This window comes from Hyperoodon ampullatus, assembly GCF_949752795.1.
Source record: "Hyperoodon ampullatus genome assembly, chromosome: 5".
Classification (NCBI taxonomy): Eukaryota; Metazoa; Chordata; class Mammalia; order Artiodactyla; family Ziphiidae; genus Hyperoodon; species Hyperoodon ampullatus.
The window spans coordinates 130,760,534-130,788,237 of NC_136918.1; the positions used below are offsets into that span (position 1 = coordinate 130,760,534).

The 27,704-nt window shown below is 40.5% G+C and overlaps 1 protein-coding gene across 2 annotated transcripts in view; it reads left to right on the top strand.

Annotated features, from left to right (window-relative positions):
• Positions 1-1,496: 1,496 nt before the first annotated feature.
• The window catches only part of MAP3K7CL (MAP3K7 C-terminal like), a gene marked incomplete at both ends in the record, with an annotated part of 42,840 nt that continues 16,632 nt past the window's right edge, over positions 1,497-27,704 (top strand). The window contains 3 exons of one of the 2 annotated variants that reach the window (XM_079705094.1): positions 1,497-1,532; positions 7,087-7,195; positions 20,807-20,868. In XM_079705094.1, the coding sequence (XP_079561220.1) occupies positions 7,126-7,195; positions 20,807-20,868 (132 nt within the window). Of the gene's footprint in view, positions 1,533-5,640; positions 5,677-7,086; positions 7,196-20,806; positions 20,869-27,704 lie in introns of those variants that run through there. The other variant, XM_079705093.1, reaches the window with a different exon arrangement.

Below are 27,704 nucleotides of genomic sequence, written 5' to 3' on the forward strand. Positions count from 1 at the left end.
ACTCCAATAAAGATGTTAAAAGAAAGAAAGGAAGAACTTTGGGGCTGTTGTGAAGAAAAGTCTGACATATAAGAGTTTTTCCGTGGGGATGGAGTTGGGAGGGATGAATAGAAGAGAGGCAACTGAGAGTGGCAAAAAGTGAAGAGTTAATTTTCTCCAAGGAGACTCTGCCCTGCCCCTCTGGGAGAGCTATGTCCACTGGAGCTTCAGACTGTGGTGAGGTGAGATAGGAGCTGGTAAACTATGGCTGCGGGCCAAATCCAGACTGCTGTCTGTTTCTGTAAATAAAGTTTTATTGGAACACAGACATGTCCATTTTTTTCCCATTTTTGTAAATATAGTTGGAGCACCTCCATTAAAATACATCTTGTCTGTGGCTGCTTTTGTGCTACAATGGCAAAGATGAATAGTTCTGACAGAGATTGTAAGAGAGCTCATTCAGTGTAAAATATTTAGTACCTGATCCTTTACAGAAAAAAACTGCTGACTGACAGTTATAAGGGAAGACTCATTACTTCACCATCGTGAAACATTTCTTTTGGAGATTATAGGCTACATATAGTCACACAGCAGTGGAGAGCTAACTTTAAAGTATTGATGAAAATGTCTTTTAAACCATTCTCTAAATGCTGTACACAAATATTAGCACTTCTTGTTTAAATTTATAAAACCCTGGATCTACACCAGCCTTACTGAGTCACCCCCATGGCAGAGCCTGGGAATAGGTATTTTTAAAAAGCATGAACCCACGATGAGGCAAATTTGGGAAATGCTAGACTGGCACATACCAAGTCTTCCCAAGATGCTTATTGAATTGTACCAAGAAATTGAGATCACATTAATTGTGATAACGGTCTGTACCATGAGCTACTGTGTGTATTATAGACCATAATTCAGAAGCAAGTCAAGGGTTCATCCTTTGAAAAGCTCCTTGAATTCCATTAAAAATAACTTTCCATGTAGCAGTAAAAATCCATTTACTGTTGAAAAGGAGAAAATAAAAATTTTACATATTACTTCTAGCCAGAGACATACTGTTAATCTGTTAATATTTTGATGTACACACACTATCCTTTCTGGATTGAATTAATATAATTCTATTGAATTCTTAAAATACCATGTAGTTATTTTGGGTTACATTTGTGGGAAGGGATTTCACTTGAGTTTCAGATTTGTTACCCTCTTGGAAGTGTTTAGATAAAGAGCCAAGAAATACATCACTGCTCCCATGGGAACAGAAGAACTGGTGAATATTATTATTAAAGCCTTGAATTTATGTGATCAGGCTTGGACAGAGCACATTTAGACTATTTAGATGTGTTCTTTTTGTTTCTTTCTTGTTGTTGTTGTCATATTATCCTTTAATGACATCTTTTCCCTTGTATCTCTTTACCAACTGGCATCACCACACCACTGTTGATGTCATGAGGATGCAGCCACTGACATTGCAGCCCACACAATGGGTAGTCCCCAGGATTGCTGTAAAGGTGCTGGAGAATTCTCTGGATAAAGATCTATGCTGCATCTGTCAGGTGCTTTTTTTTTTTTTTTTTTTTTTTTTTTTTTGCGGTACGCGGGCCTCTCACTGTTGTGGCCTCTCCCGTTGCAGAGTACAGGCTCCGGATGCGCAGGCTCAGCGGCCATGGCTCATGGGTCCAGCCGCTCCGCGGCATGTGGGATCCGCCCGGACCGGGGCACAAACCCGTGTCCCTTGCATCGGCAGGCGAACTCTCAACCACTGCGCCACCAGGGAAGCCCTGTCAGGTGCTTTTGACAATATCATAAGAGGTGATATTTCCATTGTATTTAATGTATAACTGCCCTGTTCTATCTCTGGTTGGTTCACCAAGGTCTTTGATGATCAGGGCAGAGGAGGAAGATGCTACCTCATTCTGGGCCTTTCCATTCTGAAGGGTCAGTTTCACTGGAATCCAGATGCTTCCAGTTACTGATTTCCTTGGCAATGTCCTTGTCACCACCAGCTTTTCTGAAGACACACCCATGGGCTGATTTGGGAGCCAGTGCAGAATTGGTATCCACTTCCCCATCAGCACACACAAGATCCACAACTTCGGTTTCCTTGAGGTTGAATTTAGCTGTCACGGTAAAAATGGCTGGTGTCGGATGAACCTGGATGGTAATAGATCCTGAAGAAAGTTATACATTTGTCTCCTTCACTCCAAAAGTTGAGTGTCAGACATCGATAATGAAACAACTCAAGTTGATATTTCATACACAGTGCATCCTGGTATAGTGGAAATAGCACGAACTAAAAACTGGAAAACCTGGATCTTATCTGGGTCATTATTCCATAATGATCATTTGTCCTTGAACATTTTACTTAAATTGTTTGAGTCTCAGTTTGCTCATCTGTTAAATACGGATGACAGTATTGGCCATGTTTATTTCATAGGATTATTGGGAAGATGAAGATAAACTTTTTTGAATAAGACTCTTTCTGGGGCTTCCCTGGTGGCGCAGTAGTTAGGAATCCTCCTGCCAATGCAGCAGACACAGGTTTGAACCCTGGTCCAGGAAGATTTCACATGCCACGGACCAAGTGAGCCCACAAGCCACAATTAATGAAGCCCGCGCATCTAGAGCCTGTGCTCCACAACAAGAGAAGCCATCACAATGAGAAGCCCGTGCACCCCAACGAAGAGTAGCCCCCGCTTGCCACAACTACAGAAAGCCTGTGCTCAGCAACGAAGACCCAACACAGCCCAAAATAAATAAATAAAAGTAAATAAATTTATTTAAAAAAGAGTCTTTTTGATCAATTTTAATGCACTACGTAAGACAATATTATTATCCATAAAATACCATCAAACAGTAATAATAATTCCTGGAAAGATTTGCAGTTACAAATGCAAATAGGTTTATATGTGAATGTTTTTAATCATCTGAATCTATGCCCCTTATTACTGTGGATAGAATAACAAATTAGCCTTTTATTCATTAGACCAAGGAAACCTACTAAATCCTTTTACTTATTTAACATTTTTTGAGCAGTTGAAGGTTTACAGAAAAAAAAAATGAGTGAAAAGCAATGAGTTCCCTTCTATCCCCTCCCCACCACTTCTCCTCCCCTATTTCCCCAATTATTAACACCTTGTATTAGTGTGGTACATTTGTTACAATTGATGAGTCAATATAAACACAGTCTTATTAACTAAAGTCTGTAGTTTATAACTCTTGGTGTTGTACGTTTTATGGGTTTTGACAAACCTATGACATATATTCACCATTATAGTGTCACACAGAATAGTTTCACTGCCCTAAAAATCCTATGCTCCCTGTTCATCTCTCTCTCCCTCTCTTTAAACTCCTGGCAACTACTGATCTTTTTCCTGTCTCCATAATTGTGCTTTTCCCAGAATGTTGTATAGTTGGAATCATACAACATGTAGCCTTTTCAGATTGGCTTCTTTCACTTAATAACACACATGTAAGTTTCCTCCATGTATTTTGTGGCTTGATAGTTCATTTCTTTTTATTATTGAATAATATTTCATTGTCTGGATGTACCACAGTTTGTTTACCCATTCATCTATGAAAGGACCTCTTCTTTGCCTCCAAGTTTTGGCAATCATGAATAAAGCTGCTATAAACATCTGTGTGTAAGTCTTTGTGTGGACATAAGTTTTTAGTTCCTTTGGGTAAATACCAAGGAGTGTGATGGCTGGATCATAATGGTAAGTACATGTTTAGTTTTGTAGGAAGCTGCCAAACGGTCTTCCAAAGTGGCCACACCATTTTTCACTCTCACCAGTATTTGGTGTTGTTAGTGTTTTGGATTTTGGCCATTCTAAGCGGGGTGTAGTGGAATCTCAATGTTGTTTTAATTTGTAATTTCCTAATGATGTATGGTGTTCAGCATCTTTTCATATGATTATTTGCCATCTCTATATCTTCTTTTGTGAGGTGTCTGTTCATATCTTTTGCCCATTTTTTTTTTTTTTTTTTTGCAGTACGCGGGCCTCTCACTGTTGTGGCCTCTCCCGTTGCGGAGCACAGGCTCCAGATGCGCAGGCTCAGCGACCATGGCTTACGGGCCCAGCCGCTCTGCAGCACGCGGGATCCTCTCGGACCGAGGCACGAACCTGTGTCCCCTGCATCGGCGGGCGGACTCCCAACCACTGCGCCACCAGGGAAACCTTGCCCATTTTTAAATTGGGTTGTTTTCCTACTGTTGAGTTTTAAGAGTTCTTTTTATATCTTGGATACTCGTCCTTTACCTGGTATGTATTTTGCAAAGATTTTCTCCCAGTCTGTGCATTCTCTGGCTACTTGTTTATCTTTAATTATTTAACCTCAACATCACCATCCAACTCTTTTAAAGTACTACCCATCTTCAGGTTGATAGCTATTAAAAAATTTGAATAGTTTGAACTTTTCCCTTCCTGTTTACCATTGACTCGGTTTGCGGTCGGTTGCATCGTAGATGGGATCAAGTCATCAAGCCCAACAGCAGCTCAACCTCAGACCTCACGTTCTTAAGCCGAATCATCGCTGCCATCATCTGAGAGAAGGCTTGTGGCCTGTCCAAGTTGGCTGGGTCCTGGGGAGCTGACTGGAGCGGCCGACATTTTTGCTGACTGGAGTCATGCTATCTTTGCCAGTTTGCTGGAATAGACACAGACACCAATTGGGTCACGCTGAAGACATTCCTGTCTTGTGAAGCAAGTCTGTTTGTATTTTAGGTTTGCCAGGACTAATGAATTAAAACATTTGGACTCTCCACGACTTGCTGTTTATCAATGCCTCTGACAGGAGGAGGGGTTTCTTTTGCTCTTGCTTTTTCTAGAAGCATGACAACATCCTGGCTGTTGGAGAGACAAGGAAAGGAGAGAGGGGTCGTGGAGGGAAGTGCAACAGGGAGGCCCCGTGGGACGCCAGGGTCTGGGGGACAGCAGGTAGCAGCGAGCCGCCCTCCCAGCTGTCACTGCTCCTCAGATTGTCAGCGGCTGCTATGTGGCAGGTGCAGCCTGCTCTGCCACTAGGTCTGTACTCCACAAAGGCAACGACCGGCCAAGGCAGTGGCTGGCCCTGGATTACACAAGTGCAGACACTCAACTAAGTGAGGTAAGGCGACAGGTGTGAAAACCCAACTAAACGCTCAGAGCACCAGCAACTTAACCAAAGCTCTGCTACCGCCGAGAGGAGGAATCAGTGGCCCATTTCCCCAGGCGGTGTGATGAAAAGGCAAGTTGGTTCAGGGGCTCTTGTGGCTGACACCGTGTGGAACTCAAAATCCACCCAACTTTGCCGCGGCCATCCTTTGGGAGGCAGACAGATGTTCTCTGTTGTGTGGAGGGGAGGGACTTTAATTAGCTGCGTTGATCAATTCCATTTCCCGTGGCTGGAAACCCTGCCAGAGATCTGTTTACAAAATCCCAGGAGGCAAATTTCTACCTCTTGTGGTTTATTTCTTGGTGCCGGAGAGCATTGGGAGATTTAGCCAAAAGAGGAGTGAAGCTTTTCATCCTCAGATGTTACGATAAATGGTTTGGTGATGGTACAGGGTGTAACAATAAGATTTTTTTTTCTTTTGGCTACAACTTTAAGGGGTATTTTATTGTCTGTTTTGTTAAATTTGAGACAGTCTGTTCTATTCCCTAGGAACAGGTGGCTAACAAGATGGTTGATTCTAAGCAGACGAGACTACACAGAAATGTATGTCAGAGCTAAGATAAAACACATTTTGAGTCAAGTAACAGTGATTTTATATTACCCTTTTCTTGAGTCGAATGTTTCACATTAATACTTCTTTTCTAACTTAGAATGACATGACTTGGAGTGCTTTATGGTTCATTGCTACTTGTAGTGTTCAATGAATGGGCCAAATATGATTCTAACTGGGTGATGAAAAGTTGCTGGTTTTTCTCCAAAGCTATACTAGGTGTTTAATATAAGCATGTTCTTTTTCCATATACTGGTGATAAGATGATTCCATATGTATGTATGTCTAAATATATATATTATATATATATGCATTCGCTTTGGCTCTATAAATAATTGTAAAAATGAAATTCAGTGTTCTAGACACTATTTTTAGATAGAGAAAAGTTATGGGAAAGAATCAGAAACCTTGCTGTGAGAAAATGTCCTGCTAAAGCAGTTCCCAGAATCTCGCTAAGGATGGTTAAAGAGATGATTTATATTTTGCCATTTTTAGAGACATTTTCTTTAAAATATCATTCAGAGTTTTTGGTTTACTGTCTCCATGAGAAGGAAAGTAGAGGGCTTAGGGGGAAGCAGGACTAAAAATAGAAAAGTTAAATATATGGATTTAAATGGCAAAGATATCTTGTGTTTATAATAATATCTTTTCCTAGTCCCATTGAACAAAAATTATCAAATATCTTGGTTAAATTATTATACAAAGAAATATTCATGTATTTCCACCCACCCCAACCCATATTATCTGTAGCATGCTTTTCCATTCATTCTATCTTAGTTTATTAAATGGTAATTTAGTAGGTGATGTAGATCATCAATAGATGTTTTTAAGATGTGTTTTTTGCTCATATCACACAACCTTAGAAATGTTTGCTAGATTAACAGGTAGTTAATCAGATATTTAAAGCACATACTATTCATAATATAACTGGGGGATATTTTAAAATAGTCTTTGGTATTCTTGAAATTATTCCATGATAGTTATTTGTTACCACTCCCAGATCAATAATTCAGATCCAATTTAAGCTTTTGAGTGTGAAAAGATGTCTGATGCCTTATTAAGACTTCTTTATCCCCCTCAATTAAAAATAAAATACTATGTAAGACCTCAAAGGGCCAGGGTTGGACTAGTCAGTGTAAGGGATACTAAAAAAGTGAGGTGGGTGGGGATTTTGCCCCATCTTTTATATTTTGTTCTAGATGTATTTCCAAAGCAAATGCTTTTATAAGCCAGAAAAAGAATTATAAATGAGACAGGTGTAGGGAAAGAAAGCTAGGAGCTAGGAATATCTTTAAAATAAGAAAGCAGTGCTTACTAACTTTCCCCTCTAAGTTCCAAAGGCCTCTGAGAATTCGAGGGATAATGTTGGGTAAAGTGACAATGGCTCTCTCTTGTCATTGCAGCTGGAAGACCAGGAGGAAGGCCAAGGCTCAGGTGCCCACATGATCAGCACAGCCAGGGTACCTGCGGATAAGCCAGTACGCATTGCCTTCAGCCTTGATAATGCCTCAGGTATGCTCTGCTTTGAAGGAAAGTGTTGCCTCCCCAGCCTGCCGCCTTCTTACCATCATTTTTTCTAGTTCCACAAAGGGCATTTAAAAAGGCATGCTTGGGGGCTTCCCTGGCGGTCCAGTGGTTAGGAGTCCGAGCTTCCACTGCAGGGGGCGCGGGTTCGATCCCTGGTCGGGAAACTAAGATCCTACAGGCTGTGCGGCCAAAAAAAAAAAAATGCATGCCTGGCATGAGCCAATGATGGGGAGCGTGATTCTTCATCATGCATCGTTGGAGAGTGGCTTCCAGAAATGCCTCTGGTGATGCTTCCATCTCCAAACCTTTGGTCGTTTGAGCACATTTCTTCTTCTTCTTTGTAAAAAAAGTATTTATTTATCTATTTATTTAGGCTGTGCCGGGTCTTAGTTGCAGCACTCGGGACCTTCTTTGCTGCATGAGGATTTTTAGTTGCAGCATGTGGACTTCTTAGTTGCAGCATGCATGCGGGATCTAGGTCCCCCACCAGGGATCAAACCCGGGGCCCCTGTGTCGGGAGCACAGTCTTACCCACTGGACCACCAGGGAAGTCCCTCTTCTTATTTTTTTACTTTTTCCATTTTAGTTTTCTTTTATTATAAAATTCATGGAGCTATAACAATTTCTAATGAGAACAAATTATGTCATTGTTAAAACTGCATGAGGAAATGTTTATTAAGAGCTGGCAGTTGGCTAGGTAATATAAAAATATCACTGTCCCGGTTCCAGCAGCATTTCCTGAAGCCTAAGTTCCAAATGCTGGTTTCTCACTGGTGCTCCCACACTTCCGGCTAATAAACAGACTTCAGCGGGAGTGATGAATGGGACAGGTGAGGCGGACCTTCTTGAAATAGTATGGTCTGAGGTGAGGCTGCCGTACTTAGAGCCCTTTGTCATGGCTTCCTTCAATGACCTCTTAACACACATACTCAGTTCCACCGTCTTTGACAGGGGACCACAGGTTGTGTGAGGTCACAGCAGTGAGGAAGGGAAGGCTTGGATCTCTTCCACTGGTGTCATCTTTTGCTTTCAGTCTAACGTCATCTGTTAAAATCACATAGTCATATGCTTAAACAACATCATTTAAACCTTACATCTTCTGAGCATTGATTCCCTCCTTCCTTCCTTCCCTCCTTCCCTCCTTCCCTCCCTCCCTTCTTTCTTTCCTTCCTTCCCTCCCTCCTACAATGCTCCTGTACGAAGGAATGCTTTAAAAAGTAATGATTGAAAAGGGACAGGTTCCTTCCCAAAATAATGCAAAGTAAGGATCTGGGCTCTGTGAAGTCTGACACTACACAACCCATTTAGACTTTACTATACCAAGTGATTATGGTGGTGACACCTCTGCCCTGGGGTTCCTGGACTATGCAGCCCCCAGTGGAGAATTCGTTCTAGAGTAGGAAGAGGTGAAGCCTTGACTCTTCATCATCTGTTCTTCCAACACTCTTCCCATGGCTGCTGTTATATTATATTCCCAATCAAGGTTGCCTTGCAAGACAATGATGAAGGGGAAACCCCCCAAAAGACAAACCAATCCGTCTCAACTAAGAAATGACAACTACCGTTAATTGCATTTGTCTTTGCATTAGATCTTCACATATTATTTCTGATCTTTAAAATAACCATGCAATGTAGGCATTAGTATTTCCAATTTGCAGAGACAGAGATCAAGGTCCAGAGACTCCCCTGTTAGTGAGTAACAAAGTTATGATTTAAACTCAGGTCCCTAGACTGGACTGTCTGAACTCTTCCTTATCCCATCATGCATCTCTAGGAATAAAAGGAAGCTATGTTTGTAGGGAAAGAGAGTATGTAAGAACTCTCTGTACTTTCTGCTCAATTTATCTGTAAACCTAAAACGGCACTAAAAAATAAAGTCTATAATTAAAAACAAAACAAAAAAGAAAAGCTCATTCTGTTTTTATGCATTTCATAAATGCAAGATTTTGAGTAATAATCAGTGCTTGAGTGGCTAGCTCCCAAGACAGACACATGTAAACCCAAAATCCCAAGGGAGAAAGAAGATGTACAATTTTCTTCCTTGTGTTCGTGTTCCACATGAGCAGGACAAGTCCTGTTGCAATCAACAGTGTTACAGAGAAAATTCAGTATATAAACTTGTTTATTTCAAACAATATTATTATATCATAATTTTGGACAACACAAACATATTGGTCCCTCATATTCATTTTAACAAAATTTAATTTATGTACAGAAAAGAACCATGGAGAGGTGGATCTTGCTCTTTGGGCTACATGAATGGACTCTTCCTTGAAGTACAAGATGTACAACTTGTAATTAATTTGCCACCATCCTTTGAACCCTCTTGGCCCCTGACTGGGAATTCCTGCATGCTTTGCATCAGTCATTTTAGATTGGTTTGTTCCAGTCTCTTTCAAATGTCCCAAGAATGCCCACTTCTGAAATGCACAGTTTTTGATACAGTAGCTTCAAATAAGGGTTGTCATTTATTTCAAGTTAATTCCTGACTCTTGACTTCCAGTTCTACAGAAAGATGCTCATGAAGCCTTATGAAGAACCTTCGAAAATTAAATTTTGTAAAATGACCAATGTGTCCCCATTTCTCTCGAAAGGGCACCTAACTAGAGAATCCAAGACAGGAGCTGGGGTTCTGTGTTTCTCCATCTTTCTTAAAATAATCACCCGAGAGCACTCATCAAATATACATGTTCCATGGCCCCACTTCTCCTGCAGTAGGCTCGGACTGAAGCCCAGAAATCTGTATTTTCCCATGCACCTGAGATTACAAGTGCACAGAAAGATGCCTTGCAGATATCTGGGGACACTCCCTCTGAATTCTCGAATAAGGAGTGTGTGGAGTGTCACACCAAGCAACACTTGTCATTATACACACTATGCATGCCTTTTGAATTCCAGTGCCTGTGGTCCATAGACCACACACTTAGGGGGAAAACAATGGAAAAATCCTAGACTTTTACAATAAATGGGAAAACTAAGGTAAACTTTTAGGGAGTAATTCCTTATTATTGAATTTGTTCTTGAGGAGTAAGCAGAGTCCATGAGAAAAGGAGATGTCTTTGCCTGTGAATGTTGACTTGTTCATTTCTTACGAGCCTAATACAGTGCTTATTTCTCTGGTCATGTTAGGACCATTTCTTTTCTTTTCTTTTTTTTTTTTTTTTTGCGTATTTATCTGAGACAATTTAGTGTAGAGGTTAAGGGAATACGGCTTTGAAATCAGTGAGCTGTGGTTTCTAGAACCATTTCCATCACTGTTTGTATGATCTTGGGTAAGTCACTCAACTTTGCTGAACTTCAGTTTCTCATAAGATGTGTATAGTAATAAGTCACAGAGTTTTTGTGAGAATTAAATGACACTATATAGATAAAACATGTAACATAGCACTTGACATAAATTAAGGACTCAGCTAGCCCCTGTGTTTATGATGATTGATTCTAGAACATGAAGGAAAGTATAAACCATGAAGCAGCTTTGTGTTTCATCTACATCTCACACTTCTACTTCTTGTCAAGGTAGGGTTTATAGTATAACTGAGTTGTAATTATTTAGGGAGTAATTATCCAGTTGGTTGATTGTGGGTACCTCTGCTTCTGCTCTTAGCAGTTAGCTGAGCTTTACTTAGTTTCTATATTTCTAGCATTCTGCCAAAGGCTGGTGATATGTGCAAAGAGAAGTACAATATGATCTCTCCTATGGGTTTTATAAGGCAGAAGTGCAATATGATCTCTCCTGTGGGGAAAAATCTGTCACCCAGAGCAGATGGGAACAGCTTCTTGGAAGATGTGATAGTCATCCTGGGCTTGAAGGCAGGTAGTATATAGAAAGGTAGTGTAGGAAAGGAGCCATTTCTGGATACCAGGTATAAGAAAAGGAAGCTACACATCTTCTAACAATTCTTCTTCCTTTTTCTTTCAAACAGAAAGTGTGAGCAAGACCTAAGTCAGGAAGAGCACAATTTGTTCAGGAAATACTAAAACTCTCTTCAGCTGGAACAGAGGTCTGAACTGTGGAAGAGTTCCTGCCATTTACTAGGCCCTCTCTGAGCTGGGCATTCTGCTGGAGTCTTAGGTAGAATGTCTCTTTTAGATAGCAGTAGACTAGAGTTACCAAGTCAATCTTAAAAGTTCAGTGAAAGAGTTTGGATTTGATCAGAAGCAATAGAGTTTCAAGAGTTCTTGAGCAAGGGAGTAATATGATGAAAATGGTGAGCGTTCAATTGAGATAGTCTAGAATGTGGGGAGATGAGAGAATGCAAGGGGCTTTTTATCATCGTACACAGACAAAGTGATGAAAGCCTGGATTAGAGAATGGAATGGGATGATTGAATTCAGAGTACATTTGGAAGGAAGGGTTGAAAGGACTTGGTGACAGACTGACCTGGGAGATGGGAATTGATCATTGATCATTGATTGCAGAATGAGCCACAAGTTTTCAAAAAGACTAGGGACCTCTAGGGGCTTAAATGAAGGAAGCAAGTTGTTAGGGGGAAAAAAAAGCCTTCTAAAATACAATCACCATTTCTAGCATACCATTAGAACCCGTCCTTAAGTAACACTTAGCTAGCCATAACTCCCAGAGGCAGCAACACCTGTCTTGTCTTTTTTTTTTTTTTAAGAATATATATTATTTTATTAATTTATTTTTTTGGCTGCATCGAGAGGCTTGCGATATCTTGGGATCTTTGTTCCCCAATGAGGGATCAAACCCGGGTTCTCGGCAGTGAAAGCATGGAGTCCCTAATCACTGGACCGCCAGGAAATTCCCAGCAATGCTTGTCTTTAATAAACTATGATATGACTAGTATTACCTCCAAACTGGGAATTCCAAAGAGTTGACTTTCTAAATTGGGACCATCATGAAGTTACTTTTCTCAATAGAAAATGTGCAGAAGAGAAATAGGAATCCCACTTCTTGGGTTATTAGAGACTCACTAGTCCTTCTCCAATTAGAGAGAATTTAGAGTTAGACAGACATGAGGATTTGATGTTAATTACTTGAGAATTTTCTTTATCTTCAGTAGAGCCAAAATTTGGCACATTCTTGTGTAAATCTAGACCTTGGCTTTAAAAAAAATTTTTTTTTGGTTGTTATTTAGAATCAAGGATACTGGTATCAGCCCTAGCTGGTAGCTTTCAACAACTTGTTAAAAAAATTTTTTTTCAAGCTATTAGAATTTTTCATATCTGGGCATGAATTAATCATAAGACCTTTAGTTAAAAAAAACTAAAGACCCACTCTGCTTAAGTAATACCATTTTGTCCTCACACATCTGGTGTTTTGTGTGGCAGTGGGAATTATGTGGAGTAGCTGAAATAGCTATCCTTGAATCTAGTTTAACTGGGTATTGTGTGAATGTCTTTTTGCATACATTTGCAAAACTGGCTCTCAGCAAAATTGTGATGCAGGTGAAATGTCTCTTGTCATTGTCCCCTTCCTTCAACTTTTTTCTCCCTCTGGTACCTTTTGGTGTTATTTCTCTCTCCCTCTTCAGGGCCCCAATGTTTCCGTACTCTCTTCTCTTCACTGTCTCAATCCTTGCTTTTGGGAAAGACTCTGGAAAACCTCATTCACACTAAGCAATAAGTGTCAAGGTTTACCTTTTTATCTCTCTCAGGGTGTATTTTTGTGTATCAGTAGGAGGTCTAGGGATAAAGTTCCCACTGGAATTCTACCAGCCAACTTGGTAAGGATGGCATTTGGGGACATGGGCTGGGAGAGCCTCTTTGAACTCTCCCAGGTGGCATTCTGTCCCAACTCTGACCCTACCTTTAGGGCTGCCTCAGCATGTACTGATAACAATAAGTTGAAAACCACTCAAGAGTGGGGTGGGAGTGGGTGGGGGGTCTGCTATATTTACATCCTTTACAGAGCACAGAGTTGAGAACCACAGTAGAACTTAATTATCAAATAGTATAAAATCAATAATACAGTATCTATAACCCCTTGAATTTGTTATTCTGATATCGACTGAAGATTTCTTTGAGGTACAACTGGATTTATTGGTTGGAATCTGTTGCTTAAGGCTGTAAAGAAAGGTCAAAAAGGAAATGAATGCTTATGGAGTCCCTAGGTGCTTTTACTTGTACTATCTCATCAATTTAGTATAGGCGACAACTCTGCAGGAAGATGTTATACCCATTTTACAGATGTGGAAACATTGGCTAAGGGAGGTTAAATAACTTGCCTCTAATCAAACAGTTAATAAATAGTGGGAAGGGCTTCAAAGCCAGGCCCTTGGGGCTGTTTTTACTTTATTGCCCATTTAGAGGTAGGATCCAAGTAATAAGAGAAAAGAATGATTGTTCCTGTCAGCAAATAGCTTCCCCAGTGGACCTGGGAAATGATGGAGGAAAGTTAGTTCTGATATGTTTTCATAGAGTAGGAAAGAAGAAAGGGAGAGGTAAATTTTATTTAGTGGTGTCTGACAAATAAATATACTTCCAACGAGTTCATCTTGAAGCAGATGTTTCTGGGTGAGGGAGTTTGTTTTTAAGCTAAATAAGTCAAAATATTCTTACAAAAGGATAAATCAATAAGATTCACTAAATGATAGCTACAATAATAGTGACTAGATGAGCGTTTCAAAGAAACATAAAATCTGTCTTTAAACTGAATCAGGTCTCTCCATGCAGAGAAATATCATTCAGTCTGTTTGATGTATGATCTTGTTTGCCTGATAGGTTTAGGTACTGGTTAAGGTAACATGGTGATTTTTATTAATTATAAACAATTGACAATCTGCTAGGTATCATACGAAAGCTCTACCTTTATCCATATCCATATCTATAGTTTTAATTTTATGGGCCCTGAAAATTCAATGTGTATTAGATTCGCATCTCTAATGTTTAACAAACAGAAAGCAAAGGTTAAAAAAGCTTTTGATGTGTTTCAAAATGATATGATGTTCTAACAAGAACCAAGGTATCCAGAAAGTTTAAAATTGTTTTTTGATGTATTGGTAATGTGATTTGCAAACTTATGTCACTTATTTTTTCTAAAAATAAAATGTGAATCTTGATTTAGATTTAAAGGGAAAGTACTCGAAGACCTTTCATGTGTAAGTTAAAAAAATTTCTTTACAATATTTTATATAAAAAGTGCCTTGATAAGGAAGTAAAAGAGAAATGCTTCTAAAATTCAGACTTAAATGAAGAGAGCTGAGGTTATGGTCACACCAGGGAAATCTCCCTTAACTTGGCCTGGGGAGAACTCAGTAATTAGAGTCAGTAATCTTGACCCTACCTGTTCTCTTTGGATTATTCGGATGATGAAGATAACCTTAACCCCCATCATTAAACACATACTCACATTTGTACATGTGGGCACACACACACACGGACACACACACGCACATGTGTGTGCCTTGCCTCCCCATTACCACTTGATTGAGTTTATGGTGAAAAGGAATTTAAACTCGATTATATTAAGCATTCAATATTACTACTGATTATTTCCTAGGTGCCAGGCTTTAGGCAAAATGGTTGACATATGCATTCCTTTACTAATAAGTTTCTGAGACAGGGAATATGACATCCATTTTGCAGAGGAGAAAACTGAGTCTCAAAGATATTATGTTGATTGTCCATATTCACCAATTAAAAAGTGGTCATCCCAGTGCTTCCCTGGTGGCGCAGTGGTTGGGAGCCCGCCTGCCGATGCAGGGGACACGGGTTCGTGCCCCGGTTTGGGAAGATCCCACATGCCGCAGAGCGGCTGGGCCTGTGAGCCATGGCCGCTGAGCCTGCGCGTCCAGAGCCTGTGCTCTGCAACGGGAGAGGCCACAACAGTGAGAGGCCCGCGTACCGCAAAAAAAAAAAAAAGTGGTCAACCCAGAGATTCAAAGGCAGGTTTATCCATCCTACCAAATGGCACCAACCTGCTGTGTCCAGAGGAAAGGTTTTTCATGAGCCTCTGCAGTGCAGCCACTGCCCCAACTCACTTGCCTCGTAAGTGTCAGTTTGCACCTGGTTCCCTGAAGGACAGTCTCCAGGAGACCAGCACTCAGGGGTTGTCCTGGAGGCAGGACCATAATGTGTAGAGGCACAGTGCAAACATTCTGGGGCTCTTCAAAAATTATTAAGAATTTCAGGACAGTGTATCCAGATCATTAAACCAAGCACGGGCCCGCCTCGGCGAAGAGCTCCTGCAACAGTGCAGGTGCATTCCCACGAAGCCGGCTTCGACTGCCGGAAGCGTAGATGGGTTGAACGGATTCTGGGCCAGCTGCCCCTCAAAGTTCCAGGTTGGGGAGTGGAGTGAGGTTTGGGGATGTTCTCTGAACATGACCTCTCCCTCTCCTGAGGTCTTCTTCTCTATGTGGAAACCGACACTCATTCTACCAAGGATTTAGAGTTTCCCAGCATAGACCCAGTTGTACAATATTTAGGATGGAGGGCCCAGTGGGATGGGGAGAGAGTTGACTCCAAAGTCCAGTCAAGATGTTGTCTAGAGCAGTTGTTCTCAAATACTGGTTCGCAGACCTGGTCTGGTTCTGATGAAGTTTTCCTCTCTGATGTAAAACAAAAGAACTAAAGACAGGGCTTCCCTGGTGGCGCCGTGGTTGAGAGTCCGCCTGCTGATGCAGGGGACACGGGTTCGTGTCCCGGTCCAGGAAGACCCCGCATGCTGCGGAGCGGCTGGGCCCGTGAGCCATGGCCACTGAGCCTGCGCGTCCGGAGCCTGTGCTCCGCAACGGGAGAGGCCACAACAGTGAGAGGCCCATGTACCGCAAAAAAAAAAAAAAAAAGAAAGAAAGAAGGACAGCACAGTGAGGTTCTGTGTGTGTGTTTGTCTATAAAGCTAAATTTATCCATTATGATGGATACACTTGCATTCTAAGATTATATTTGTCTTATAATTTTGGTGTTCAAATGTCCTCTGTCATAAAGAGATGTTAAAGATACATGGTCGTTGTTTTAGAATCTTCACTAGCTGAATAAAAATTTGGACAGTCTAAGGGCATGATTCCCAATGTTTTGGGGAAATTTTTACTGGCTCATGAAATACAAGTGCATGAGAACCCATGAAGCAGAAGGTGAAGAAGCACAGGGCAGCATGAGAAGAGCCCTTGGTGGGGAGACGCCCCTTAGTCTTACGAGACTCTTCCTTTCGTGGGGCCCTTGTCCTCAGCTCTGCTCTGAGAGTCTGGGACCAGATGACCACCAGTTCCTTCCAGCTGTAGCGTTATCTGAGAGCTCTGGCTGCATAATTACCAAATAACAGTGAGGATTTGGATTACAGACCCAATGGGCCTCCCTTATCTGATTCATGGAGAAGCACAAAGCAGACAATTTAAGGAAACCTGAAGCAGAATAACCACCAAAGCAACCCAACAGCTGCTAAATAGACACTGAGACAAGCCCATCATAAAATGTACTATGGTATGTCATAATGGTTGGGATACCAATCAGAAAGTTCTATATTAAGTACCATTGACTTAGTCACATTGTGTTTGCAAAACAAGCAGTGAACATCTGCTTATTAAAGAAAAAATTCCTCTTTCATTCTTTCCTTTATCTTTCATCCTTTAACAAATTCTTGAGGATACATTTTTCTTGGTCCGTCAAGCCCACAGTGCCATTTTGGAAAGGAAGCCTATGAATTATTTTCTTAATGCATTAAAAAATGTGGTAAAGTGATTTGCCAGTTTGGCATAGAACCTCAGTCCCTGCCTTGAATGTAATAGGCATTTAATAAATATTTGATTGATAAATAAATTTTAACAAAAAAGTACTTGCATTCTGATTTTTATCACATTATAAACATATCTAGCAACTACTCTCCTTTTTTTAAAAAAGCCAAATTTTCCAAGGGGGTGTCTTGCATAGCTACTGTACAATTTACTTTGTGCTTCTGGAATTGTCAAAACAAACTTAACTGCTCTTAGGAACTCCGATCTGATATCACTGTCAAAATGTTTTACAACGATTTGGCCAAATGTTTGTGGAACAGCTGTGCTACTAGTCTGCCTAAGTCATTTTCCTTCTTTCTTTTTGGCCCAATCCTGTGATTCATCCTTCCGCTTTTAGAATATTTGCCTATTTTTAAAACCAGTCAAAGAAGGCAGCCACTGTTTAAAAGTAAACACACCACACATCAACTTGGAGCAGCTTTGTAAGCAGCTTTGCAAGCACTGAAATTTCTGGCTGGCAGGGATACCAGCTAAACCAGATGGCATCAAGCAGTAAAATACAAGACTGGCTTTCAAACTCAGTCATCTCCTTACATCTGTCTTTGGTTTTCTTATTTCCAATGCCATTTCCTGCTTGGATTAAATCAACTTTAACAAAACTCTTGCTTTTATTTTGTCTTTCTAAAATATTTATTATATGTTTATTTCTATATCAATCAGACTTTTTTCTTTTTCCAACTCAAGGAATCTAATCTTAAGCCTTTACTTATCTGCAAAATTATCAGCTTGGTCCCGTATATGTCTTTACATGGTGTGACTATCAATAATGACAGATTTTTATAATAGGCTTTATTAATTCTGGGTCATACCAGATATTTGCTATTTACTATAGTCATGCAAATGAATATCTGTTTTCCTTTTTTTTTTATATATATATAATTAAGCAGGAAGGAGCATGACTTCACAGGGAACAAGGTGGATTAAGTCCCAGGAAGCCTTGAGTTCCATTCCTGGCTGTCTTTTAGAATTCTAGAATGTACTATCTGCTCTGTACTTTGTAGAAGTGTTTTCTCCTTCTAAAACGTGGCTGCTCATCTGTGACTATTAAGTTTGGGGTGCCAAAGTATAATATGTTCCCATTTACCCGTACCAAGTTGCTCCAGCCTTGAACTCAATGAGCGGAAATAATCATGATGTTTGGGTTATTGATATTTTATTGAAGTAAATTGAAATGCACATTAGACCAAAGTCCATTTTATATACAAAGTATAGGTTTTATAATAAAGGCTATCTCCAAAGGGTCAGTAGAAACAAATGATTATTTCTGTCTTTTAAAAAAAAAAAATCTGTTTTTTTTGTGCAATTCTTTGCAAATGATGGAGTGGATTGAAAAAGCCACAGTATTTGGCAGAAGTTGTCACCTCCGAGTAGAAGAAAGCATTCCAAGGGCCAAGGGATTGACTCTCCTTGTTTCCTTGTGAGATGGCCCTCCAGCCTGCAGCGAGAGTCTTGGGAAGATTTCCCTGTTTCTACTTGCTCTCTGCAGCTACATAGCATCGGTGAACCTGGGGGCATCCATTGTCTGGCAGGTACAGGAACAAATGGATTCACAGCTGGTACCCCATTGCCATTGTCTGAAGCCACTCAAGTGGGAGTATTATTACACTACTCTTGACTAAAATATAGCAGAGGCCCTTAAGGTGTTTGGAAGAGGTGAATACTGTCCTTGTTTGAATGATATTTCTGGTGATTATCTTCGGTGCCTTCGAAGAAACGTAATCTCTTAGAAGGCAGGAGCTCCTCGCGTGCTGCGTTTTATTTTGGATACTACTGTCAGTGAGTAGGGAGAGGATGCTTGCTTCTGCGTTGTGTATGGCCTGTATTACTTCTTCTCGTTCAAAGAGAGCTTCAACAGTTTTTATAAATAAATTTGTTTATGGTAGTGAGAACATAAAAAGCATGATCTTTCTTTCCTATAATTTTTTTTTTTTTTTGGTGGTACACGGGCCTCTCCCTGTTGTGGCCTCTCCCGTTGCGGAGCACAGGCTCCGGACGTGCAGGCTCAACAGCCATGGCTCACGGGCCCAGCTGCTCCGTGGCATGTGGGATCTTCCCGGACCGGGGCACGAACCCGTGTCCCCTGCATCGGCAGGCGGACTCTCAACCACTGCGCCACCAGGGAAGCCCTCTTTCTTATAATTTAAAATAGATTTGGTATTGAAATTATTCGTGTAGCCTGTATTTCATCGTAGTCTCATAGTCATACCTGTGGTAGATGTCAACAAGGAGAGGACTGGAAATCTATGGCCAGTGGACCCACAGAGCCAGATACAGAGGTTCTGCTGACGAGAGGGCTGTCCTCTATTACCAGAGCTAGGTCAGCAGTGTGTTCCTTTTTTTTTTTTTTTTACACTTCTAAGGTCAGTCTTAACTAGTGCTAAAATTACTTAGTTAAACCCCAACCTAAACTGCTACACTTCTATCTTTATCTGTAGAATATAATGGAATAATCACCAATAGCTACTCACTGCTCTAGATCCCATAACTCTTTAAACTTCCTAGTGAGGGTCAAAATGCTCTACTTCAAGATCGTATTATTCTTGAGAAGCACTTTATTCTCACTGTATGTGCAGCTTTTCTTCCTTTTCTTTTTTTTATTGCAGCATTATTTATTATTATAAAGAATTGGAACTCAATATTCACCAATAGGAAAATGGACAAATACATTCAAATAATAAATGAATGAGTGAATACTGTATATCAGTTAAATGAACAAACTAAAACTAAGTTTATTTAGTTCAATCTCAAACACATAATGTTAACCAAAGATAAAGAACACATTTTAGAAGGATGTCTACAGTGTGATTCAATTTATAGTTTAAAATCATCCATGCATAGTAATACTATATTACCTATATTGTTTGTGGGTGTATACATACCTAATAAAAATATAAATACATACATCTGCATGATAACCTCTAAAATCAGGATAGTGGTTACTTCTGAATATGAAGGGTTAGAAGGGGAATAGAGTTGTCTCCACTCACCTTATTTCTTAAGCTAGGTTCTTACCTTTTCTTACCATATGAATTCAATTGGCATGAATTCCATTAGAAATTCTGCAGCAGAAAAACTCTCCTCCTTGCCAAATAATTGAATGGTACAATTCTCATCATCTTTTTAGTCTAAAGAGGTCAGCCTTATGGCTATGGCAAGGATCGCAGAAGTATGTTCTTGAAGAGATTTGGATAAACTTCTCTCAGGTGTCCTCTGATGCTTCTGTGAACCACCTCTTTGGATCCAGCAACACCTGCCTGTTGCCAGTCAGCCAGATGAAGGCAGCTGAGGACAGAGTTGCGGGCTTTCCCGCATCAGGACAGTGTATGGGCCTTGGGTTGGGTTTGCTGCCTGGTGCGTTGGGAAGAAATGCCCTGATCGGGTTACTGCCTGTCACCTACTGTCACCCAGAGGAAGCTCTGGTCAACTGCCTGTCAGTGGTGGTTTGTGGTAAGAGCAGAGGGCAAACCCATCAAAGCTTGTCACCTTTGGAGTCTTTCAGAGCAGTGCTAACACTTTTTTTCACTAACACGTTCCTCTGTCCCAGTGAGGTTGCTCTGGTCACCTCATTATTACCTTGTTAAATAAAGCACTTTCCTGAATATCATATTCTTTGGTTTTGGCTAACGTAGGAGTATTGAAAGATAAGCAGTGCTTCTTAAGTGGAGAACTACTAGACTGAACATTTGAGGATTCTGATACTTGTTTGCAAAATTTTGGTCAAACCAACTACGCCTTCTGTGCTTCTGTTTGTACCAAAAAATGAGCAAAATTGCCTTCTGCATTCTTTCTGTCCCTAACTGATGTATACTGACGGTGTAAGTCTAAAGATGGTAACAACAAGAAAACTCTCCTGAGAGAAAGGGCTCTAATAATGAAGAATCATTTTATTTTCATGTTTTAGATGATACACCTCCTGAAGACACCATTCCTCTGGTCTTTCCAGAATTAGACCAGCAGCTACAGGTAAGGACTTTTCTGCAGTCTTTCCTCTTTCCTCCTTAGTTTCACAAAATACAGTGAGTGGAAAAGTGGCCTAATTGAGAAAGACTAACCTGAAGACAGAGTGGGGGACATTTCACGTCATCAAGGTTGGCATTTCTAGGGTTTCAAGGTCATGAAGCCCTCAGGTAATGCCCCTGTCTGTTTATGTGGCTATAGCCTGAGAATAGCAAGAACTTAGGGGACTTCCCTGGCGGCACAGTGGTTAAGAATCCACCTACCAATGCAGGGGACACGGGTTCAAGCCCTGGTCTGGGAAGATCCCACATGCCGTGGAGCAACCAAGCCCGTGTGCCACAACTACTGAGCCTGCACTCTAGAACCTACGAGCCACAACTACTGAGCCCATGTGCCGCAACTACTGAAGCCTGCACGTCTAGAGCCCATGCTCTGCAACAAGAGAAGCCACCGCAATGAGAAGCCTGTGCACTGCAATGAAGAGTAGCCCCCGCTCACCACAACTAGAGAGAAAAGCCCTCATGCAGCAACGAAGACCCAATGCAGCCAATATTAAATTAATTAATTAATTATTTTAAAAAAGAACTTAGGTTGTAAGCTCCTACTTTTAAGGAGTTTTGGGGCCTGGGGACAGGGCTGGTCCCTGCTCTCCTTGGCTATGGATGTTTCTGGGCTATTGCAGTTTTGGCCCATTTTTGATTAGTGATTTAGTGATAAACTACAAGGGACACGTCATGTGTGGCGAGACTTCATAATAATCTTCCTTTCTCTACTCCACGCTCACCCTCTCCCCGGTTCTCTGACAATTTGTAATAGAATGTAATTATTTTAAGTTAAGCCTTCTGAATATGGTCTGGTTTGACCTATGAGAACAATATTTTGTGTGTGTAGTCTATGGATGACCTATCAAAGATATCTAATTTTAATACACCAGAATTATTTGAAAGAAGCTAATTTATGACACTTTAATTTTCTTTAGGTGATATATGGTGATTCCAGAAAGATGGCTTTAGGAAGAGGCTCTGCCTAAAATACCTGGATACTGGCCTTGGGTCAAATGTTCACCTGAGTACTTCACTTTGCTGTCACATTTAGACCAGTCTAATAGGGGTTTTGAATCCTGTGCACAGATATTTGCTTAGTCATCACTTTTTTCTCTAAATACTGATTCTGAAAGCCTTTATGAGGGGTCTGCCACCTCCAGTTCCCACCTGATGTTTCCTCTTGTCTTACACTTGGTAGCATTTCCCATTTGTGGGTGCACTTGGTGTCCTGAAGTCATTTGAGTTTGGGACCCCTGGACCAGAACAGCCCTTGACAGAGGTGGGAAGAACCAAGAATGAGCCCTTATACAACCCAAGATAGAATCCTTTTTTTTTGGCTCCAGTTCTTGTCTCTGTGCCCAGTGCACTGAATTAAAACCTGGAAGCAACTAGGTTGGGTCTGAAGAGCTGGTGCTCCACTGCTGGGGTGGTCCCCTGAAGATCTATCCAACACAACTCAGGTGTGACCAGACCTCTTGGAGGAGCTCTTATCTCATCTCTGCACAGTCCTGGGCATCGTCACAGCCCTCTGACAGAAAGCCTGCCAACAGAGCAATATCAGTAATGTAGAGATGACTGAAGACTGTTCAGGAGGTTATACTAATGACCTTGCAGCTGTCAAAAGACAGCTCTGTTCTCCTCTAAAATTTCCTCTGCAGCTATCAGCCATCATATCTCCTTCCTCTCCCGTCCCCCATGCAGGGTCTTCATCCCAGCTCTCTGGTTCCTGCTGTCTAACCATATCCCCCAATCTCTCTTCTTCTCACCATGGAGGACAACTCAGCTGTTCCTCTGCTTTTCCGTCTGGCGTGCTTACATGACGTACAAGCTTCCTTGCTTGGGTTTTGTCCTCACTGATGGGCTGTATGTGTGCTGCTCATAATAACTATATTTTTTTCCCAGTCACAGATTTCTCCTTTATTTTACTGTCACCGCAAAGCTATTTTATTATCTTAGGAGTCAGCTGAAAATAAGGAGTTAATGTGTTTTGAAAATAAAAGAGGGAAAGCATGTTTAGATTCATATTCCCCCACCATTATTATGGATCATTAATTCTACTTTCTTGTGTTGACAGTTTTTTTCCTTTGGGAACATTAATGGTTTTCCCTGGCTCGTGGATCTTTCTTCCCAGGATTCATAGCACCCCTGGCAATTATCCAGATAATTTTTCTGTTAAAGCATCACAAGATCCCTTTGAATTTTATAGCTTTAATTCCATTTGACATGTATTAGAAATTAAGTCTACTTAATTATTTTAATCTAATGAGACTATTTCATCTTCATTGATCCTTCATGAATTAGTCAGTTGAGAAGCTGATTTCAGACTCAGGGGTTATGATACCCCCAACTCCCCCACCCTAAAATATGGTATTGCTTTGCCTCTTCATGAACAGAGAGGACACTCCCAGCACTACAACTAAAAGCATTTAAGTAAGGGCTTGTTTTTTGGTTGAACGATGTGATTGAGTTTGTTATAAATGTTTACCAGTGGTCAAGCCATTTGGTTAGGGTTGCCTCTGTCTAGGGCTGTTGTCAGTTACCTTTATTCTATACTCCAGGGTGTGAGTAACTAAAATATAAGATGGAAGGGATTGAGAGGGGAAAGATAACACAGAAAGCTACATCTAAAAGCAGACTCTTGTTTCCATGCTTAGCATAAGCATATAAATTTAAGACATTCTGCAGCAGGAAGTCTCTATTGAAAGCAATGAAAATGCTTTATGTATGAAAGGAACAATCCATTCCATGGAGGAGGCTGTCTTTACAGTCAGTTCATTGTGCTCTTATCACATAATAATGGCTCTTGGGGTTTAACCAACCATCATAATCCTCTACAGAAAAATAAAAGTTAGGTTACAAAGGCATATGAAGTGCCTTGTGGTTGTCACTATTTGCTTGAGGATGAACTGACTCTTACTTCTCTCTGCTAGAGCCTTATAAATGTGCCCAGTGAAAAATAATTGATGCCAGCTGATTATTGCCGGCCTTACTCTCTGAATACCCTCAGATTTAAATCCTACCCATGCATATTGAGTACTGCTAGGCAAGGGGGGTTTCCCCACAAATGACCTCATTTGATCCCTGCAACAATTGTGTAAGCTAACTATTATGTCTCCACTTTAGGGATGAGAAATATGAGGTCAAATTTTGGTCTACATAAATTTGCTAATTAAGGCTAGATCTCTGATTCTGAATCTAGGTAGCCTTCATTTCTTTACAGCTTTGGTGGAACCTATGGCCTGCTTAAATTATGTTGATAGGTGGAGAGTTTTTGGTTTCTGGCTTGCGAAGTTGCCATAATGTGGTTGTAGAACAACCTAGTAAAATCTATTCTGGCTTTCTGATATCCATTACACGTTCTTTCATAGTTTATAAAATGCAGCTATAAAGTATCTGTTTGGTAGATACGCTATCACCAATTTGACCCCCAAGATTTTTCGGTTGCTTTGCCAAGAATGTGGACATGTTTAAGAATGTAATTCATGGGGCTTCTATTTTCACAGAAGCCAAAAAAAGCCTTGGGCAAGAATAGCAGTGACAAACATTTTTCTCGATGTCTCTATTAATGCAAAATGTTGGGCAAGAGAACTTGGGGTAAGGTAGGTGTTAAAATGAACATCTCTTTATAGGCCTCAGCCCAGGGGCAGGTGGTAGGTTGGTTCTATTTTGTGTGGATTCCTTTCCTGGAATTTGGTTTCTAAATTCTTCATGTCCATTAGGGGCAATGTTTGGGTAGAGCTAGTTTAGACCATACAGTCAAAAGAAAGGAGGTTCAATTCTATGTCCATTTGTAAGAATGAATGAAAAATCAGTACTTTTCTTTAGGCCTCAGGTTTCTTCTATTTGAAGAAGAGGTAATGATTGACCTCCCTCCCTTTTCTGAAGGATGGCACAATCCTTTAATAGTCCCAAGGTCTGGGTCAGAACCAAATTTGGCTTAAAATTTAACCACATTGTTATGTTTTGGAGATTGTGGTTTGACCTATAGATGATCCAAAGCTAAGCTTTGTGGTCTTTGTTGCCCCGGAAAGAGGAATATGTTTTATTTGTAATCAGGTGGAGGACATGCTGATAACTAGATTGTAATAAACTTGGTAATGGGAGTGACAGTGACTGGGGCATAGGCACTGGCATTAGGCTGGCATGAATTTGGACCTTAGCTCCACACCTACTAGTTTTGTGATTTGGGCATGTTATTTACTTTCTGTAAACCTCACTTTTCTGACCTGCAGAGTGGACATAATATCTCACATCATTGTGTGAATTAAATGTGATAATGAACAGATCGAGCACGGTGCTTGGCAAAATAATTGCTCAATTAATGTCAATTTCCTTCCTTAGTGAAATTGTTTAATTAATTAATTAATTTATTTATTTATTTTTTTCGGTACGCGGGCCTCTCATTGTTGTGGCCTCTCCCGTTGCGGAGCACAGGCTCTGGACACGCAGGCTCAGTGGCCATGGCTCACAGGCCCGGCTGCTCCGCGGCATGTGGGATCTTCCAGGACCAGGGCATGAACCCGTGTCCCCTGCATCGGCAGGCGGACTCTCAACCACTGCGCCACCAGGGAAGCCCTGAAGTTGTTTATTGAATGAAATATTTAAGCACTAGTATCTTTATATGTGTAAAATGAAATAAGAGAAGCATCTTTTTGGGTTTTTGAGTTAGGAACAGAGATGCTGATGCCCTCTTCTTTAAGCTAAGGTACTTGGAAAACAGTGTGACTATTTTTTCAAACCAAATTGAGCAATAGCTTCAATTCCTCCTAAAGTCCTCCCATCTAATCTGAGAAGACAGTAACAGGTGTCTCCGTGGTACACATTGAACTTGCTTTTTTCTCAGACAGAGTTTGGTAAGTCCAGAAACTGATGTCACCTCCACAAATAAACAATTTCGCAGCTTTGGTTGTGTACTATAGTATTTTGTTGTCCGAGCAATCACTCCAGAAACTTCTTTTAGGTCTTGCATCAGTGTATCACTTGCTATCTGGGAAACAAAAGTGGTAGAAAATGGAGGAGTCTTAGCATTCTAAGATTCTACTGCACTAGTCTTGAACATCCAGAGAAAACACTGAAAAAATGTCTGCCACTTTCTCTCTCATGCACACATTGAAAAGTATCTTACAGTCGTTTTTTTGGCTGCTGGGGCCACACAGAAAACATATATAGATATCTTGGAGCTTAATTTGATCCCTTTAATTTTTTTTTTTTTTGAGAAGCCCAGTTCATTAGGATATGCATTGTTAGAAGCATTTGGGCCACTCGAGTCCTCGCTCCCTTTAATATTGCCTACATCAACAGAAATGACTTAAATATCCTTCATTCCAATATTATATAATGTATAATATGTGTAGTATAATTATTACCAGTGCTGACTTTGACCATAATGTAGATACTATAGAAATGTCAATTCTTAAAATATTTAAAAAATATTTACAGTTCTTGATAACAGAGTTTTCAAATATTGCAATTAGTCCTGTCTGTGTTTTTCCATTTAGTTTTAACAAATTATGCTTTTTAATTTGGGGACATTAAAATGCAACATGAATTTAAGCCAGACACCCCCATTCTGCCCCCAAAATAAAGATAACACTGAGAATCAAGGAATAAATACAAATACAGTCTGCTCAGCAACTGTAGAATATTTAGCTTCCTAAATATATCTTCTGTGTGGGAAGCTGGGAGAGGAAAATTAAATTCTTACATTTTTGAAGTGGATGGGGCCAGTAGTATTTGAAGAAGCCAAGTAGAAAACGGAAACGCTTAAGCTGGCTTTGCCTCTTGCGGAGAGATGCTTGGCTGGATCTTTTCCCACGGGGCTCCTTCCAGAGGACAGAGTCCATTTCGGGAGGAGCTTGCTATAAACCGATGGATGGGATGGTGTGGCTCAAGCCCGCATTCTTGGAACAGGAGCCTGTGGTTTCTCTCTTACTTCATCTTGTTAAATTGGTCCAGATGACTGGGGTGGATACCAGAGATAGTAGCGGCTCTCTCACACTGCCATGTAATTTAAAGCCCTTGCAAGCTCCATCCTCAGGCAGTAGCAGGATGAGGGGGGATAGAGGAAAGGGGGTGTGGAGGAAGTGCCTCCTCCTGGGCTCTGACCTCATCCAAACCCCAATCTGTGTCTTGGGAAAACGTGTTTCAAAGTTGGCTTGAGACACTGTTAAGGGAAGGTCTTAATTTAACCTTCTTAGAACTGGCTGGGTTGTGAGTAGACCAAATACCATGGCATCGAGTGGACCGGAAAAGTTGTTTCTGTGACCCTACAGAGTTTGTCCCTGAGTGCCTGAAGAATACTTTTACCTTTTCATTTTCATATGAAATATCTTTGGCTTCCTTTTCTTTGAAATTCAATATTCCATTCTTTAAGCAAGAGCGTTTGATAAATGCATCCAAACCATGGGAGGATGTAGGGTAATTGTGGAGAAAATAACAAGGAAACTTTCTCTTCCTGAAGAGAAAAGAAATTCACTATCAACATGGAGTTTATTTATTGCTTGCCCATTCCCAGCACAGGATTATAAGTATGAAAATCTCTTGGATGAAATAGTCAAAATCAAGAAATGAGAACTGAAATAAAAAGTTTTATAGATAAACAAGGATTTACTGTATAGCACAGGGAAATATATTCAATATCTTGTAATAACCTATAATGGAAAATAATCTAAAAAAGAATATATATATATATATATATATATATATATATATATATATATATATATACACACACACAACCAAACCACTTTGCTGTACATATCTGAAACTAATAAAATATTTTAAATCAACTATACTTAA